This window comes from Apis laboriosa, unplaced genomic scaffold, assembly GCF_014066325.1.
Source record: "Apis laboriosa isolate Shangri-la unplaced genomic scaffold, ASM1406632v1 scaffold38_cov145, whole genome shotgun sequence".
In the NCBI taxonomy this organism is placed as follows: domain Eukaryota; kingdom Metazoa; phylum Arthropoda; class Insecta; order Hymenoptera; family Apidae; genus Apis; species Apis laboriosa.
In genome coordinates, this window is record NW_025223092.1 from 1267068 (window position 1) to 1288139 (window position 21072).

Here is a 21072-nt window from a genome sequence, read left to right on the forward strand (position 1 = left end):
AATAAATATTTTTATTATTATATATTATAGCTCTAGGAATGGGTTGAAGTTAACAATATTTTTAAAAAAACTATTTTTAATGAATTTCATATTTTGTTTGGTCAAAGAATAATAGTATCAAAAATCTTCCGAAAAATAATAATAAAAGAAAAAAAAGGAATAAAAAAAGGAAAATGAATAATAAAAAATCTAAAATGTCATACGAAACGGGATTTCTTAATCAAAGTAGATCAGATAGAAATCAGGAATTTGTAGGTGAAAATTCGCCAAATATCGAAGTCAATTCGACGTAGGAGAAACCGAAAAGGGGTAAGCTCGTTAGCTTAATGATCGCGCCGATTTCCGTTGAAACATACTACGTACTCATCTGGAAGGAAACTTAGCCTCCGTTTCGCGATCGAACAGTACGTCGGTTGATGATAACGAAACGTTGATTAACTTGTTTACTCGTTTACCTCGATTCCTCCATCGGTAATAACGGGAAATGGAACATGCGAACGGTTCGATACTTCGTTTCCTGTCGGAGGAAACGTGACTATCTAATGTCTGGATGGATTCCTTTTCTGATTGGCGTTTAATGGGAAGTGTCTTGCGTGATTCGTGTACGATGATACTTTGATGGAAAGAATTGAGAAGCTTGAAACAAAAAAGGAGGACAGATTCATTTCTGATAATGTTTAGGAAATTTTAAAGTTTTCTAAAATTCTTATTCTGACTTAACGTTAAAAAGGGAAGATTGTATATACGTAAATAAATATATGATTATGCGATAATCAATAGTTATTGACTCGATAAGTTTTTAATTTTAATTTTTAACGAATTTTTTAAATTTAAAAGTGTTTTTGATGTGGACTGAAATATCAAAGATATTTTATTTTATATTATTTTATTTTTAGTTTATAAAATATTTTTCAGTTATGAAAAAGTTTCATTAACTCATTTTATTAACTAATTCATTGTATTTATTTTTAATTTATGTTATTGAATTATATTTTTAATATCGTAATTATAAAGAAATTTATAATTTATTGTTTATAAATATTATTAAATAAAATATTGAATTTTAATTTTTTTTAGTCAATTTATCATTATTAAATTCTGTTCTTTAAATTCAATTCTAAAGATTTGATTAATTATTATGTTTTATTATTATTCTTTCTTTAAGTTCTCTTTATATAAAATTCATATCTTTATAGTACATTCATGAGTTTTGTTAATTATTAAGACTTGATATTAAATTATTCTTTGTTATTATTTCTTTTTTTTTATCTAGATTTCACAATTATATAAAATTCAGTATCTTTATGATATATTCATAAATTTTATATATTAAATATTATTAAATATTATACAACATAATTCTTTTTTTAATTAATTAAAAAATTAAATTAGAACTTAAAAATCTTAAAAAAATATTATAAGTGAAATATTTTTTTCTAAAAAAATAATTAATTTCTGATAGAATTTCAATTTTATCATAATATCAAATATTTGCGTGAATATTAGTTTATTTTCATTTAATATTATATTTATATATCGTGTAAAAATTAAATAATAAAAAAGAGAAAAAGGACTTACCTCGACGACATAATGAAGCCCCGAAAGGGTCATTCTGGCCACGGAATCTTTTCGTCTCACAGGTTGCTGCCATCTTCTCAATGTAACACCCTGAATAAAAGGAGCTCTTAATTATTTCAAATAGAAACATATCCTAGCTTTACATATATTATTCCTGTATTTTTTTAATATAAATAACGACAGAATAAAGCATTGGAAAACTCGATCATTAAAATTCTATGAGAAAGTAAAGGGAAATTGTTTTTAATTAAATATAATTAAACAAATTCGTTAATAAAAATTGGCGAGTAGAAAGATAAAGTCGTGAATTTAAGAGGACGATCGATATCCTCTTTTATAAATTCGCGATGCTATGACATTTTTATCCTTCGAGGGAAGGAAATTTTCGATATTTCAAGATGACACGTTTTTCCTCTTCGAGGCCTGTGAACGAAAACTTTCTTATCTCCGCCAGACACCAGAAATTGTAGTTTGGAAGAAGAGAGGATAACGTTGCCTCTTTGTAGATTATAGTAGTTCGACAAGTATATCGGGTATATATCGTGAAAAAATTTTTATCTTCTGTCGTTAAAAATAATAAATTTTCACAAAAATTCACAATATGAAGAAAAGGAAGAATATTTCTAAAATTATTGAAAATAAAATTTTGGATAAAAATTTGAATAGTTTGAAGAAATGATAAAAGAATTTTTATTAAAAGAAAAAGATATTGTTTGGAAATTAATTTTTTTTAAATAGAATCATAGTATAAAATTGCTTAAAAGATTATTAAATTAGAATTATTAAATTAGATTATTAAATTAGAAGATATTCTAACAATATAATATACAATATAAATATAAATATTTACTATATGAAGAATAAGAAACACGCAATTCTATTTATATTTTTCTTATCTTGTATTTAATAAATTTTATTAAAATTCAATTATTTTATTCGATTTTGCTCACAAAATTTTTTGATATTTTCAACAATTTTTGAGATGAGATATTTAGATGAATTTATTTTAATAGAATTTAATTTCTATAATAGAAATAATTTAAATAAAAATTTAAAAAAATTTAAATCGAATTGTAAAAAGTGATAAAGAATAAAGGAAGTTTTAATTTTAATATTTTAATTTTATTATTTAATTTTATTATTTAAGGGAGTTTATGATACTACTCATCAAGAAGAATAAAAATGCTTGATTCTAAAATTAATACTTCGGGTGTAAAATATAACTTTATATTTTCCATGTAGGGATATAACGAGCTTAATGAGCTTAATTATCTCATTCAGAATAAAGAATGTAGTTGAAATGAAATATTTGAAAACAAAAAATTCATGATTCAATTTTCATATGTTGAATATGTAATAGTAATATTAACTTGTTGATAATTTATCTTATTAACAATCTATATCTTTTATGAACAAAGAAATCAAATATTCCTTTTTATTATAATTCTTTTTTAATATTCTTATTGCAATTTAATTAATATAAAAAATTCTGTATATTTCCTTCATTTTAAAAAAATTGTATTTTCTATATTATATTTTTTATATTTTGTAGAATTAACTATAAAAATTGAATATATTTCTATAAAGAAATTAATTTTTTAATGATCTTCATATATTTTTTACGCATTCATTTAAAAACTAACATCAGAATGTACTTTTCTTCAGAATTTGAAACCATTTAACTTCGTATCAAATATCTTTTGCTAATAGTAATGATAACGAAAATCGAGATAGTAATATCTAAGAAATGTAACTTTGTATATTAAACATACTTATGAAAATAAATCATTTAACAATCAAACATTAATCCTGTATCTAACGAATTTGAACTAACGAAATTGAAAAATTTAGTGGATTATCTTCTGAAAGAAGCTTCTCGTATAAAATTACGATTAATGATTCTTTCATATTCTCTTGAAACTTAAGAAATTCTTTTAACGACGCAAAATCGAGTAAAAAATGATTGAAATGTAGCAGAGTTAATAAACATCCGACATACTTCTGGCACATCCGTAATATCCGGCACGTCTCTGGTGATATCAGGATCCGGTGGTCTGTGTTCCGGAACAAGGGCACCGTATTTCCTCGACGCCATTCTCCGTCTTCGATCGAGCCATCGTTGTCTCTCCACAGCCTCAGATTCCTCGTCCACCCCAAAGAATTGCGCTGTTTCGCGTCTGATGTAGCTGAAACGGAAAATAAAGCGCCGTTTGAGTTATTCGGCCGAAAAGATCTATTTACGACGCGTTCCATCCCTTTATCGGGGCAATAAGAGGTGAACAAAAGATTGGACACTGGCTTGATTAATTTCATAAAAACACTCTTGAATACCTCTATGTGAATGGGGCATTGAGTTGTAAGTTTGGAATTCTGATGGAATTTACGTGGAAATAATGGTTGAATTAAATGGGGGTGTTAAATCTTGTTGAAAATTGAATGTAATATTTAAATCGTAGTTTAACGTGGTAATTTAACATTTTGAGGATTATTTTATTATTTTTGTATTAAAATTTTTTTAAATTATTTTAGAATTAAAGTTAGTAGTTTATTGTATTTATAATTTTAATTTGTAATTTTTCATTTTATATACTATCTTTTATATACTAATATGATAAATAAGTTCTTTTTTCAAATAGAAAATAAAAGAGAATGAGATGACAATTTTTTAAAATTATTTTTTTATGAATTCGTGGTAAATAAAAATTGACGATTATTGAACGATTTATTATAAATGAAATAATTAAATATTTCCAATAAAATTTGTGTTATTTTATCCTAATAATAGATAATAAACATCATCGAGTATTATATTTAATGTTAAAAATAAGTTAAAAAATCTTTGATTCCTTTGGTTTTTAAAATTGTAAATATTTTTAATTCTTATATTATATTCAATTTTTAAATTAGTATCATATTAATTGATTTTATATACTTTCAAAACTAGATTATGTAAATAGAAAATAGAAAATTGATGCTAAAAATAAATTGGTAATTTTTCTATCTGATCTATAAATTATAATAATAATGATCATCAATATTGGAATTGATAATAATATTGATAATAATATATTCATATTAATGAACAATTTTTTAGGTTGCAGTTATAAGAAAATTCAATTTGCTTATAGATTTTAATTAATTTCTCATATCCAAAACATATAAATAAATATTTTTCTGTTATAAAAAAGATTTTATATGACGATTTCTTCATTAATATAATATAATCTTTAAACATTTTTCAACCTATAGATTATGACTCAATATTAAGCTATTAAATTTCATTTTTAATTTAAAAACATTACACATGCAGAAATTATTTTCAAATTTACATAATTTTACTCATTTATATATAATAATTATAGATTATCAGATTTCTGAAAATTTTATATTATAAATATTTATTTATAGTACCATTAAAAATAAATTATATTGAGCCAGTAAAACAAGTTGAGAAAAGAATAACGATTTATGTATTTATATAATAAATTTAAGATGATAATTATTAGGATACTTATATAGATTTGATATCATGATCTGTAACATGTTAAGAAATATCATATAATCATATGAACTAACTTCCTGATAGCTTCAGTGCGACTCATAGTCCTTCTCAATCTCGGTTTTTGTGTGCCATTGTTGCTGGAAGTACTGGCAGCCACTTGGACAACTGGCCTAGGTGCAGTGGGTGCTGACACGCTTCTGGTGATACTGGGTCCAGGTTCTTGGGTTCTGGTTCCAGGAGTAGCCAGTGATATTGTCGCCGTGGTCGTGATTGGTGTAGCTGTTGTTGGGTTCGTTGATGTTGGACCCACGCTTCCCACCGGATATAGACTGATGCTTTGGCCATTTTCTCCATCGGGGGCGCTCGAGGAAACCGTGGATGTGCCAGTTGTGCCGGATCCTGGTGATGGTTGCCTAGAAAATTAATTTTGAAAATCTGTTAATTTATGAGATAATTTTTTAATTTTCTTGAAAATTGAAATTGATATATAGATAATGATATATATAGATTTTTTTTGAAATAGATCTAACATAAGGATTTGTCTCATTTCTTAAGTATTATAATGTATAGTTTAGTTTAGATATTTTCTGTACCTCTGCTTTTTGCATTTTTATATTTTTTATAAATGCATTTTTTATTTAAAGATTAATGATAAATAATTTTTTAGAAATCAAAATTCAATTTGATTTTTTTTTTTTGAGTGAATATAAATATTGGATCATACAAGTTAAATTGATCAATTCTATTGAAAAATAATTTCATTATTTATTCTAGGATTAAAATTAAAACTTTTTAAAAAAATGGAGTGGATTAGAGTGAAATCTTTAATAAATTATGAACATATGAAATAATTCTTATATTTAATTAAATGATTATGTTAATTGTAATAAAAAATAATTTTTACATATTAAAATGTTTTATTTTATTAATACGATATTGATAATTATTTTTCTTCTCATATTTTTTCAAAAAAAAAAAATATGAGAAGAAAATACAATAAATATCATACAATAAATGAAATACAATATAAATAAGATATAATAAGTAATGTCTTCTTATATTGTACATAATTAAATTTATATTTTATTATTTAAAAACCTCGCTTGATTAACAAAAAAATTCCTAATTAACTAATTTCAAGAATTAAGAACATTTCTTCTAGAAAACTATAAATCAAAATTAAAATAGACATATCTTTTCAATATTAATTTTATACCATACAAGAGAAAAGAATCTCTTTTATAAAAAAAATTAATTCATCTCAGTTTCATTAATTAAATTAAAAAAGAAAAAGAGAGAACCTCTTTCTGTCTTTCTTGATTTGATAAAACACTATATCTCCTCTAAAAAAAAAAAAAAAAAAAAAAAAAAAAAAGAAACTTTTTAAAATCAACCTCCCAGGAGGGAAGAGCGAATTTTAGCCCAGCAACGAGGCGTATCTCGTTTTCTTTCAGCGTAGATCGCATGGAAATGATTAAAACTACAGTATGGTAGCCGCAAGAGCGGTAAAGAGGTTCTTTCTTCTGTGGCCAGATCAGAAATCGCGGTTGAAATGTTCTTGTAGTTGAATGTGCACCGGTTATGAACCCCGGCGACGTAATCCCGCAAAGGAGAACAGGGAAAATATAAGCCCTGCACGGGTCAGAAGTAGCCAAAAGTGGCGAGCTTTCTCGTGTTCTAGCCTGTCGTATTCTAGCCTACAGGATCCCTATGGAGAGGCGGCGAACTTTTCAATTTTTATCTGGCTCTCATCTATTCATGACTCGACGGTTTCGTGTCCCGGCATTCTTTTACGGGATTCCACGGGAAACGTGGGTGCCAGTTAGCTCGACAACAATCGACCAGATCCATCAGGAAGTTCAATAAGCGAGATTCTGATGGTTTGAGAGGAAAAGAGAAGTTGTATACGTGATTCGAGGAGATTTTCGACGATTGTAAGTAACGTGGAACGATTGAATACTTTCAAAATGATTCTTTCGAAGTGAGAATTGAATAATAATCAACAGCGAGAATATAGATAAATTGTATATGATAATTTGTTGAGAAATTATATTCTTATTAATTTTAACAAACTCTGAAGATATCGTTAATATTTTCAAAATTGAAAGGATGTTCTATGATAGATTTTGATAAATATAAAAAAATAAACGAAAAATGTGCATGAGAATAGTAATTGTATGCAAAAGGAATATGTGGAAATATATTTTCAAAAAATTCATGACAATTGTACGTTAACTGTCATATAATAGAAAAATACCCATGATGCATACATAATCTCATAATAAACGATTATTGCAAAAAATACATGTTTTTATTTTTATATTATTTTTATATATAAATTCTTGCTTCATCGACACATAATTCTTGTAACTTTTTTTTATTTATTATCTATTATAATCGTATAAAAAGAAAAGTGAAAAATCTGCATTTGTTTTATTACCTAATCATTAAAAATATTCAATTTATTATTCTAATCATTAAAAAGAATAATAGTTATCTTTATAATATTTACAAAACTTTTTTTTAAATTTTTAATTTAATTAAAAATATGAATAGTTCCAAATTTTTTAGTAATATTATATATAATAAAATTGATTTTATAGGTTGAAATTAAAATCAATTATATATTTAATTAATATTTTGTTTTTTACTATTTTTTTCTTTGATAAATAAAAACTTTTTCCTTTTTTTTTATATTTATTTTATATTAGATTAATTTATATCTACGGAATATCTTTGTGCATTTAATATTTAACATTTTATATCAAAAAAATTATAATTATTTTTGATAAATTTTTTAAACAAAATTGCATTCTTCTAATTTTCCTCGTTAACACATCCAATATTTATTCACAATTTATAGAGACTTCTATGTGATTTGTCGCTTACGATTCCGTGCATATAACTTAAACCAAATATCAAATATTGAAAGCTTTATAACATAAATTTACACAAAAACAACAACTGGATCCAAATTGTAATAATAATAATAATTTGTAAATATATATTTATTACTCTATGATTTTTAACACATATACTGCCAACAATCGAAAGAGAGTTTTTAATGACGAAAATCGATTTTTTTTTATAAATACAAAAAAAAAAAAATATAAAAAAATTGTAAAACTGTGAAAAATTCACGAAATCCAAACCGATTGAACATATTGACAACTATTATACATATATGCAAGAGAAAAATCGAATATGTAAAAAAAAATTCTTTTTTCTCTTTCACATTTTTCGAAAAATGATTTCAATTTTGCTATAAAATTTCTAGGAAATCTTTATGAATATTATATCTATATGATATANTCATCTGTTCTTAAAATTCTGAATTCTTATTATCCTGCATAATATTGTATCAAAAATATATATGTTGAATATTATTAATTGAAATTGAAAATGAGAATATCATAATTACAAAATTCAGTTAATAAGTATATGATTTCAATTGCATATATAAAATTGATTGAAAAATAAATAAATAAAATTTCAAATAAATTTTCTTTCATTTCTTTAATTTCTTATAAAACTGAAATTTCTTGTCTTTTTTAATATATATTTTAATTACGATCATATTCTTCTAGAATTTTTAAAAATATAAATTTTAAAATTGATTTATGTATACTATATACATTATAAAAAAAGAATATATAAATATAAATCCTGAAATATAATTTTTATATTGATTTCAATACTTTATTATGCTCTGTAAATGAAATATTTTTGATCAAAAAATAATATAAAGATACGTATCTGTATTCACATTTCAATAAATTTTATAAATACATTCTTCGACTATATTTTAAGAACAATTTTTTTCGAATAATTAATTTTATTGTCTCGTTATCATTAAATTCGAGAATCGTGTACATATATCATTATCCATCTTTTAACAAAAAAGATATTAAAAAAAAAAAAGAAAATATTGGTGAAAAAAATTTGAAGATGTTATTTTTTGTCGAAAAAAGAAATAATCATTCCGTCAGTATTGACGGAAAAAAATTTTAAGAGCAATGAAGAACGGTGCAATGCTTTTTTTTCAACGATAGGAAAGAGAGTTTGCGCGGGAAACTCGGCGACCGACCGAGTTTCCGCTTTCTGCTCTCTGTTCCTACGTCCCACATTCTCGATAGAAAAAGTGAGCCGTGCATTGCTCACACCTCGTTTTCATGCCCGGATATTAGAGTTTTATTGTCACGAAACACAATTATGCCTCTTCTGTAAATCGTTTTCGTCGTTCTCTCTCTCTCTTTCTCTCTCTCTCTCTCTCTCTCTCTCTCTCTCTCTCTCTCTCTCTCTCTTTCTCTTTCTCTTTCTCTCTCTGTTCTTACTATGTGGAATTCATTTTTCGTCGTTTAAACAAATAGCGAATTGTCGATAATTTCGTTTTCGAATTTTTTTTTTTTGAACAAATATATCAATTCTTTTTTGATAAAGAATAAATTGTTCTTTTAATGTTTGTAATTACTTATTTGATTATTTATAAAAATATTACTTATTTAAATATGAAACAACGATATTTTTTTTCTTTAAGAGAAAAAGTAAGGATAATTGGAAATATAAAAAAAATTATGAGCTTTCCATTCATTGAATCAATTTAAAAAATAGATAATGCGCGAAAAGATTTTAATTTCTCAATATTTTATGATATTTTCAATATGAAATAAATTTATTTGTTTATTTTTATTTTTTTGATATTGTATATATTTCATATCTTCAATGTTTATTTTCTTAATAAATCAATTTTTTTATTGTAGAAAAAATGAATTGAAAATGAATAATTTGTATATATTTATAAAATTTTTATATGTACAATTTTCAATACACACCATATTTCATATCACGAAAATCATATTTCCTTAAAAAAAAAGATATATTAATAATTAATATGTTAATAATAATTGTAATAATCAATTTATAAAAATAAAAATGTTTTATATTAAAAAAAGTAAAGTTTAATAAAGTTTTAAATTTTAATTCTTTTAAAATTTTAATCAAAATTATTACATTTCATGTAAAAAAATAAAAAACATTATTTATTAAAAATAAAAATTTAATTATAAAATCAATGAAAATAATGTCTTTTTAGTTTATGTCATCTTAAAAAATTCATTAATCAAATTTAGATTTTAACAACAATTATAAACAATTCTTATTCATCATTAATATTTCACAATCTGAATCACTCATGTTTACAATTATTTTTTTCTTATTATTCTAAGCTCTCAAAAAATTTAAAATATTAATTAAAATCTTTTCTTTATTCGATATGGACATATCGCTGTTTTGCATTGATAATAATACAACTTAATAAATTTTATATGAACACAATATTATATTTCTATATAAATTTATTGAAAACCACAACAATTAATTAATAATTATACATAATAATTAATAAAACTTGCATTTAATATTTTCAAAAATATAAATTTAAAAATTTCCTCTTTTTTAAAATTTTGAGTTATGTCATTATCAATGTTAATAAACATAACGTGTAATAAAGAATTACGAATAATCGAAATAATTTTGTTCTCATATTTCATTTTATATTGTACATTTTTAAAGCAAATAATTGCTTAACATCTGAGGATGAAATGGTTTAATCTACAAATGAAAGATCAACAAAGTTTTAAGGAAGATAAAAACGTGGCCGTGGAATATCTTTTTCCTAATTTATTAATAGAATCTTTTGTTCATCGAAATGGTCTGAATATTCCAAAGAAACGAGCACGTACGAAGACGACAAGCCATTTCTCTGAGTTTTCGAGGTAGCAGGTGCCGTTCCATATCTCATTCCTTTTTCTTCTCTCTTCTCGTTATGCTTTTCCAACAGTTTATCCCGAGGCTCAACCACTGCACGCTCACTCCCTATTCGTGCTGCATGTTAGAGGGTCAATCTTATGCAATCTGTTGCCCTGGTAATTAAGCATCATGATTTTTTAATGAAACTGTAGCAAGCCAACGATTTTAAATCTTTTTCTGTGAGTTATCTGAAAAGTTTCTTTTCGTTTAATTCTAAATTTTCCTTGTGCGTAATTTTTTCTACACTTTTTGGGTTATTATTTCACTTTTCTATTTTGCGGGGATACGAAATGAATGTATGAAATTGCCTAAAAAATTGTTGTTTCTGGGAATTTTGTTTGTTAATGATTTGATAAAAAGATGAAGTATGAATATAATTTTGTATATGAAAGATATAAGAAAATGTATTTTAAAGATTTTTAAATATCAAATTCGAGAATGAATCAATAATTATAAAATACAACAATGTATTTATGAAATTTTTTTAAAAATGAATGGATGAATAATTACATCGTATAAGAAATATCAAAGCAATTTTTGTAAACAAATTTTTTATCTTGATATACAAAATTCAATTGGATCAAGCTATTAATTTTAAAAGTTAATTATAAAAATATAAGGCAAACAAAATTTCATTGGATAAAATTATATAGAATTATATAGATATATTATTTGGAGCATATTTTTGAGTTTTCATCTCAAAATGGAAATATTTTAAAGATTTTAAAGTTAAGTCTATTTTTTAAATGAAATCATATATTTTTTACGTATCAAAAAAGTACTTGTATCAAAAATTAATTAACTTAGTTTTTAAATTTTAATCACTTATCATGATTAGAAAGATAAAGAAAGCATAAAAACAAAAATATTGCTTCCTTTCTTTTTTTCTCTTTCATTAAAATTTGATAACTTAATATAAGTGATAAATTACTATATCTTTTAAATTAATCAAATTTCGACATAAGTAATTAATGCATATATTTACAAAGAATAAAAGAATTGATTGTATAAAAACAATTTGAAAAAGTAGAAATGGCGTTGTAATATTTGAAATGTCTTCATTTCTGGATCATTAGAAATCATTTAACTGAATGAAAAATAAAATTTTCTACCATTATGTTTTTTTATTTTTTGTATAATCTTCTATATATACATTTATTATTATTATTCTATATGTTACATTTTATAATAATTTTATGTTATTGAATTGAATTATATATAACGTTTCTGCTATATATACATATAGCATATATAAAAAAAAACCTAAAATAATTTCGATAATATAATGAATGAATAAATATAAAAAGTAAATCGAATATAAATTAAATAATTGTTTAAAATGCTGGCGTTTTGTGGTAGCCGACAAATTAAGAATTATGATTAAATTCATTTATACTCTATACATGGTTTTATGTATATTAATTATTTTCCCATCTACGTACAATTTCAATTTTACCCCTCTTAATACAATTTTATCGAATGAAAGATGAAATTAATTAATGCCTTGACTAAATAATCGATAAATTAATAACTATGTGAAAGGAATTAATTATCGAATCGATGAAAACGAAGCGAATTATTGTCGACAAGTCGATCAACCAATGTATTAACGAATATTTAATATTTTTCTGAATATTGGAAAAAATTTTTTTCATACTTGTGCATTAATATTATACGAAAAATATGATGGAAGAAAGACAAATTGCTATTTTTATTTCTTTTACACGTTCCTTGTATGGAAAAAGAAAAATCACACAATACCTCTTCTATACACGAAGAATATAAATTATACTATCGTAGTCTAAGGAATCTCGATAAATTCTCGATTTTAATTTAATCGTCCATTAGTCGAGAAAAAGAGGCATGGGTTTATAAGAAAGATAGAGAGCGTTGCCTTGTAATATTTCACCCGTTTCCTCTTTCGTGCATCGACCTCGAAAACGTTCGATTGATGCTTTCGAGTCGGATTAGAATGAATAGAACGATGCTTTATTCGACAGTACGTACTTAATCTGTTAAATAGTAAGTTTCCTAATAAGAAATTTTATTTAGAATTTGAAATGAATAATTTAATCAGACTTGATTTTTTTTAATATAAAATTGATAGAATATAATTTGAAATAATTTTTAATTTATATTTTATAGTCATTATAGTTAATTAATATTTAAATCTATGACATTTCCGTTATTTTTAATGATATATGAGAAAAAAAAGAATGCAAATGTTGATGATTTGAAGAAATAAATCGATTCATGAGGGAATTGTTGGTATACGGTTCGTCCATTTTTCTTGCTACAAAATATTGCAACGCGTCGTGCAAAATTCTGATTTATAAAATTTTTCTTTTCCTTATGGAAATATACCAAAGACACTCGTTTATTTATTTTTCTTGTCACGCTATTATTATTTTATATGCGTTCATATTTGTTTTACAATTCTACAATTAAATATACAGAATATCTCATTTTGATATGCTTGTTTTCTCATTATTCGTAATGAAAAATATTTCAAATAAAATTTGAATAAATGTATAATACATTTTGGATGGATGTATATGATTAAGTCAACTTTATTTTTTTAAACCGAATTATATATTTTTTAATACATTAATCAATGCAATAATCGACATTTTAAAAAATTAAATTAAATAAATTGTAAAAAAAATTAAATTATAAATAAAATTTAATAAATTAAACTGTTAACTCTTATATATTTAAAATATGAATAATATCTTTTTATATATCGATTAATGTATTAAAAAATATATAATTTTATTTAAAAAGTTGATTTTTATATATTCTTACACGTCCATTCATTAGCAATATCATAATAAATATTGCAATTTTACATCTGAAATATTAGTAATAATATTGAAAAAATCAAAATTTCAAAATCAGATGACACACTTTATATATATATATATATCTATACTTATGTGTACAAGATTATTTTGTAATCTAAATCAAACACATCCATTGCAAAATTTTTTATTCTTTTTTTTATATCAAATGAAAGATCATATTTTTTTTAACATAAAATTAAAATAATGAAAAATATTTAATAAATAGAGATTTTTTATTGCCGTAAACTCTTCAATTATAATTACACGGATCAATTTTTATTCCAATGCATATAGTGGAAATTCACTATGTGTAGCATTTCACAAGGTACAAACTTTTTCTAGGGAATTTTATATTAAAACACCGAGTTCCCTTTCGAATTTGCATACATATTGACGCGGATGTCTGTGTGCTGTGAATTTATTGCGAGAATGTTATAATTTTTCCTTGCATTTTTTCACCCTCCGTGCTCTCAAAAGCCAGGAAAATTCTAATTCAATTGACATTGTTATGCGATATCAATTAACACTAACTGATTGAATTTCCGTTACTAGAGTATGAACATCGAAAATTCAGATTTATTCGAATTTATCAAATAATATAAATCATTTTTATTTTGGATTTATCGAAAATTTAAATATATGAAAATATATAGAATACACATGATGCAAGAAGATATAAAGTATCCGAAGTAAAATATACATTGTGATAAACGAGATATCTATTCGAGTTTCATATTTTTAGTCGCATTTATAAAATTTGTATTTACATAAAGTATGATGTATTCATTACTTTTACCGTTTATTAAAAAAATTAATTATTATGAATAAATTTATTCCTAAAATTATAAACATTACATAAATATTTTTATACTTTTTCTAATATAAGATTAAATGAACATATTATAAAATAATTGTATGATTAGGAGATTTCTAATATTAAAATATTTTAAAATAAAATAAACATATTGATATTAAAAATTAAGTTATTTTTTTTTATAATGTAATATATATTTTTTATAATGGAATGAATTTAAACTAATATTATTAAAAAAATTTCAAACATAATAAAATACATAAGTTTTAATAAATATAATTTTTATATTTGTTTAACTAGTTAAAAAATTTTTAGTTTATTATGAAAGAAAAATAAATAATATTTTATATAATTCTCTTGATATTTTTTTTAATTACTAGATATACTCGAATATATTTTTTATTATTATTATATATTTTTTATCATAATTACATAGATTCAATTCTTATAATTTTGTTCACATAATTTATTAAAAATTAAAAACTGAAAAATTGGCCTACCAATCACAATTTTTTTCAATATAAACAAAAATTATAAAAATTTATCAATTTCATAAAAATATATGTATTAAACTATTGATAAATTTTATAAAAAATCTTATTTTCCTCTTCAATTATCTTTTATTTCTTAAAATTTTATATATTTTGATTTTCAATCAACAATGCTTTAATTCTGATAAATATTTTGATAAATTTAAGTATTATGCAAATCATATTTGTTGTTCGTCGTCTTGATCACTAGACAGCATTTGTGTATCAATATCGACAATCATATGTACATGGTCCGTTTCATCGTGCATCTAGTTACGGTCTACACAATATTAGCTTCGATTAGATATTAGCTTTATTACAAGTAAACCAACCAATGTATTATTGGCACACGAATTATCCTTGTTAATTATGCAGTCATAAGGACGAAAGATCAATTACAGGGATAATTGAGAAGCATCCGGTTTAGAGAGGGAAAAGCACAATTTCACCTGTGTATCGTGCATAATTAGTCGTCTCTGATTGCCATTGGCATGTGTATGATTGTATTTCTGACAAGGTCATCCGGACTTGAGCTTGAATTTATCGGTTCAATTTGAATATATAAGTTGTTGATATAATACTGATTATTGTGAAGTTTGATGTATGAAAAAATTTAAGATTTATTTGGACTAAAAAATTTGAAATTAAGAACTTTTATGTGGATACATAATCAATTTTATGGAATTCGTGCGATATATAATGTAAATTGTTAATGTTACGATAGTTATTATTAATTATTACCAAAAAATGTAACAAATATATATTTTAATGATTAAATTGAACAATTTAATTATCCAAAAAGTAAAATTTTATTTAGTTGATTATTTGATTAAAATTTGGAATTGGAAAACAATGTCAAAATCAGAAAAAAATTTATGTGAAATTTTATAACAAAATGAAAACGTATAACGAAAAAATTAATAGTTAAGATGCCAAGACTTATAAATACAATAAAAGCAATGGATATGTAAATGAGAAAAAAATATTTTCCATTGTATTATTGGTAATATATGAATTATTAAATTAATTAAAATTTAAATTTAAATTTAAAATAAAATTAAAATTAATTAAAATTTGATTTCTAACATTCTAAAAAGAGAGCACGTCAGATTGTTTTTAATCAAAATTTTTTTAAAAAAATTCTTACTGTATAATATTGATCATACTTTTTTATTAAGGAATTTAAATTATTATTAAAAAAATATTTGTAGTTATAAGAAAAATGTTCACATATTTCTGAGCGATAATATAAAAAAGAAGATAGGAATATGAGATAATATAAAAATATGAAATACTAAAATATCGATTTATCCATAATAGTGAGATCATTAACAATGATTTGAATAAAATGAAGATAAAAGCTGTTGTTAATTTCTCTTCATTTAATGGATTTTTGTTTCCAATGCAACAAAAAGTTTACGTGTATGTATATTTAAAATGAAATTTATTTTACTTTATTTTGTGATTTTTCAAAAAAACATAAATATAAATTATTATCCAATAGTTGAAGTATAATGTGTCATTTGATTATGATAACAAAAAGTAAAATGACAAATATACAAAATGTTGATATATTGAAATATATTATCTTTTGGAGAATCGATTTTAGAGATCAAAACAAACATAAAAATTTATAAAAAAATTTCGATTAAGTTTATTAAGTTATAATCAAATTTAGATTTAGTTTATTTATTAAGTTATAATCAATTTAACTTTAATTAAACGAAACGAGAGAGTTTTTCTATATCTTGCTCCATCTAATTGTTTATTTAATAACTTTTGTGTTTTTTCTGGCTTCTAAAAATCAATTCTTCTCTCAATCAAGATATACTAATACCTTAATTTCCTGTATAATACAAAATATTTATTGATTTTGATATTTGTTCATAAAATAAAATGAATTTCAATTATATAGTATATACTATATAATTTTGACATGAGCAGCAAATACTGTTTGATAAACTAGCCATTAACTGCGAAATTGGAAATAAGCATCGAAGTATCTGCATTTAATTTCCGGCCTGCACCATCTTAACGAAACGAGACACGCGCCGCTTTCCAAGATGACATCTTGAAATATTTATGTCGAAACTTAAATCAGATGATATATAATCGAAAATGTTGAATGGTAGATCGATGAAATAAGAATATATAATAAAAAAAGATTCATTTTATATGGTTTAGATTAGATTTAATAAAATTAAGTTAAGTAAAACTTTCTATGGTTTATTTTATTAATGAATATTTCTTGTATTTTGTGGTTAAAATTGAGAATTATTCGAGCTAAAAAAGATTTTTTTAAATTGCATTTCTGTGCTGATTAAATTTTATTCGAAGGATTATTAGTTTCATAATAAGATTATGAAATTTATGCAAAGTGTTTGCTTGATACAATTTAGTTTTCAAGCATGAGCAAGATAACAATATCGAAGACTATTAATTTTGTTTAGAAAAAATTTATTTTTTTGCGAAAAATAAAAATTGTGTTCCTTGTACTGTCACTATATTTGTGGAATCTCTACATTCGTGAAATCCAATATTCATCACATTTTTTCGACACGATATTCGTCAAACAATTCAATATTCGTTACAAAAAATTTCTTATTGCATAGTTCTTCGCTTTCTGTCTATTTTACAATTAAAATTTCTCAATAAGAGTAAATTTTTATTGAAGTTTTTATTTATTCCTTTTTTTGTTAATTTTTATAAAAAAAGTTGATATTCGATTGTATGTTCCAATTCATTCATTTATTCGTTTTTCAAGAACGAATGATGAATATAAATGCTCCACTATATTTTGATTCTGTCTTTTTTTTTAAAGTGATAACAATTTTTAAAACTTTTCTTTTTTGTCTTCATTTTCATTTATCTTTTATCTCTACAAGATGAAAAGAAGTGTGAGAAACAGACAAAAGTTTAATTAAATCCTATGAAATTTTCCACAAGAGATTTTATAACATTTTTTCCATTTGTTGAATGCAAGACTGTTAAACAACATATTGAAATATAACTAAATTTTTATGTGATTGACAGATTGATTTATGAAAGTCCATAGTAAGAATCTATTCTATTCTCGAATGAAAATCTTTTTTAATTTATTTTTTTCATACATGTGTTATCATTTTATCAACATAAATATTTTTCTCGTGTTAACTCTGATGAATAGATAATCCCTTTCTTTATATTGTTAAGAAAGAAATACTTTATAAATATATGAATATGTATGTAAAATCTAGATAAATTATTCTTGACAAACATTGAAAATCTCAGAATATGCTTTCACTATTTTTTTTCAAAAATATAACAATATAATTACATAATTGATTCAACGAAGTATAATAATATTCTTTTTGATTGATCGATTGGCAACTTCTTCTACAGACGAAACTTGTCCACAATGGTGCAAAAAGTACAGGAGCGCGAATTAGCGCGAAAAACTATGGCAACTATTTTTGCCCGGTGCTCTTGATGTCGATGTTTTATTAGCCGGAATTTTGTGTTTCTTACATCAGTTTCAGTTTTTGGTGGACACAAAACTGAACTGTGGTAATCCGTTGCTAAGATTTTTCACCAGTTTATGTGACGAATGAAGGAAGCGAAAGTTGCGTCGGCCACAGTTATTAAGTTTCTTATTTGTTAAGAGGCGCTCGTTATTTCAGTGACAACCAGGAGGATGATTTATAGATTAACCAGTGGCGGGATTAAGCGAAAGTCAATTCGAATAATGGTTAAAAGGACGAGGATGTGGCGTGGGTAATAGGATCTCGTTGAACAAGAGTTTGAAAACGAGGAAGAAACGAATGAATTTTCTTTTTATTTGATCCTTTTATTGAAAGTTTCAATTATATGTAATTTTTGAGGCTATTAGTGACCACGATGAGATTAGATGAAATTTAATTCTATGAAATTTATCTATTTTGAAAAATGTAAAGTTTTATGAAAATTTGAATGTGAAATTAAATTTAAATTTTTATCATTTTTTCGTGCTTTATATATTTTTCAATATTGAATATTGAATTTAATAAGATAAATATTAAAACTTGAGTTTTAAAATGAAAATAATATTGAAAATATTGGATAGTATTTAAGATTTCACTTTCCTAAAATGATATTCATAATATTAATAAAAAAATTCTTTTATATATAATTTATTATAATATACATATTTGCAATATATTATATAAAACAGAATTATTGTTGATTCTAATATCACAATTTATTTCTTGAATTCGTGTATAAAAATTTTTATGCAATATTGTTTTAAAACCTAACTTAGCTAAGAATTTACAAATAATCATTTATATATAAGTTTTTAAAACAAAATTTGAATTTTATAAAAATATTTTATAAAAGAAAAATGAAATAGATAGCAAAATACTTAAATTTATTTAACAAGAAAAATGCCACAATTTAAAATAGATTTGTTTTAATTTATATATAATATAAATTATATATAACATAAAAAGTATTCTTTTTATCATTAACTTTAATTAGATTATAAAGAAAAAGAAATTTTATATTTATTTAAATAATTTAATAATTAATAATTTTTTATTATAGAAAGTTTCAAATTAATAGAAAACTTAATTTTTTTAATCATGTCCATCTATAATCTAATATTTCTAAAAATAGAAATAAAAAAAATTGTCTTGTTTTTCAAAAAAGTTTATGTTAAAATTATTCAACAAACTCTGTAAATATAAATTTTTTTTGAAATCTCTTTCTGAGTAATAATTTCTGCAGTAATCTTTGCATACTTATATTTTAAATTACAATAAATTTAAACATATTTAGTATCACTTATGAATTATGAAGTGTAAATTAACTTTCTTCATCACTACTATCCTTACCATTTCTCGCATAATTACGCCACTTATATTCGAAGTTAAATATAAGAGAGCTAAGAATTCTACCAACTTCTACTTTGACCAAATTAAATAACTCACAAACATTAATTTTTGTTTTTTCAATTGCATACTTTCTCATATTTTTTTTAAATTGCACCCTCCCCTTCGAATCTCTGTATTCTTTAAATAATATTTTTATTTTTGATTAAAGGAAATCGCACGCAACTACTTTATGAATTTCAATATTATTATATTCAATTCTAAATTTTTTTTCCAATCGACTATTTTATTTTCGAACAAAAAATTTCAGAAGATTCAGAAGATTATATATTAGTTAGAGAAATGGAGATGAAATAAAATGAGGAAATTTAGTAACTCTTTTTTTTTCAACTTTTTTTAAATTCATGTAAATAATTAGAAAAAATTTTGAATTTTGATTCCAATATAGATGATCCAATATAGATAACATTTTATTTATTAAATGGAAAATATTAAATTTTATTTTTTCAAAAATAATAATTGTCTCTAATTGTTATAAATTTTAAATTGTAAATTCTAACGAAGTTATAAGAAGAAATTATAAGAAAAATCATCAGATTTTAAGAAGCAAAATAGTTCTTTATTTAGATCTCATTTATTTATAGTTGTGTTATAATTTATAAAAATATAAATTTTTATATAAAAATCTTTATCCAATAAAAATTAAAAAAGAAACATGAAATAATTCTATTATTACGTCTTAAGATACTCTACTTAAGATAAAACTAAATTTTTTATTTACTTATACAAATCATTGGAATAATTTTTTTTCAAAATACTGAAAATGTTTATTGAAAATATTATTTTGCAACAAACAACAATTTATTTAAGCATTTCATTCTATTAGTATAAAAATAAAAAATTATGTAACTATAGATTTATATAAGTATAGGTAAGTAAAAAATAATTTATCCAGAAAAAAAATTAATAATCATCTTTCTATATAAACTTGATTAAAAAAATACCTGCAAAATTATTCAAAAAATTTTTATTGCCATTAAATAATCATTTCACTAAATGATCTGTTTATTCTATAGTATTGTTTTGTGAAATAAGGATTTTTAAAATCCTTACTTCGTTACAAATCTTATAGAATCATACAACTCAAGGC

At 23.0% G+C, this 21072-nt stretch overlaps 1 protein-coding gene across 1 annotated transcript in view; it reads right to left on the reverse strand.

Moving 5' to 3' along the window:
• LOC122715550 (inactive rhomboid protein 1) overlaps positions 1-21072 on the reverse strand; it is a 348614-nt gene that overhangs the window by 54868 nt on the left and 272674 nt on the right. The window contains 3 exon segments of the mRNA XM_043937820.1: positions 1579-1668; positions 3578-3764; positions 5155-5493. Of these exon segments, the coding sequence (XP_043793755.1) occupies positions 1579-1668; positions 3578-3764; positions 5155-5493 (616 nt within the window).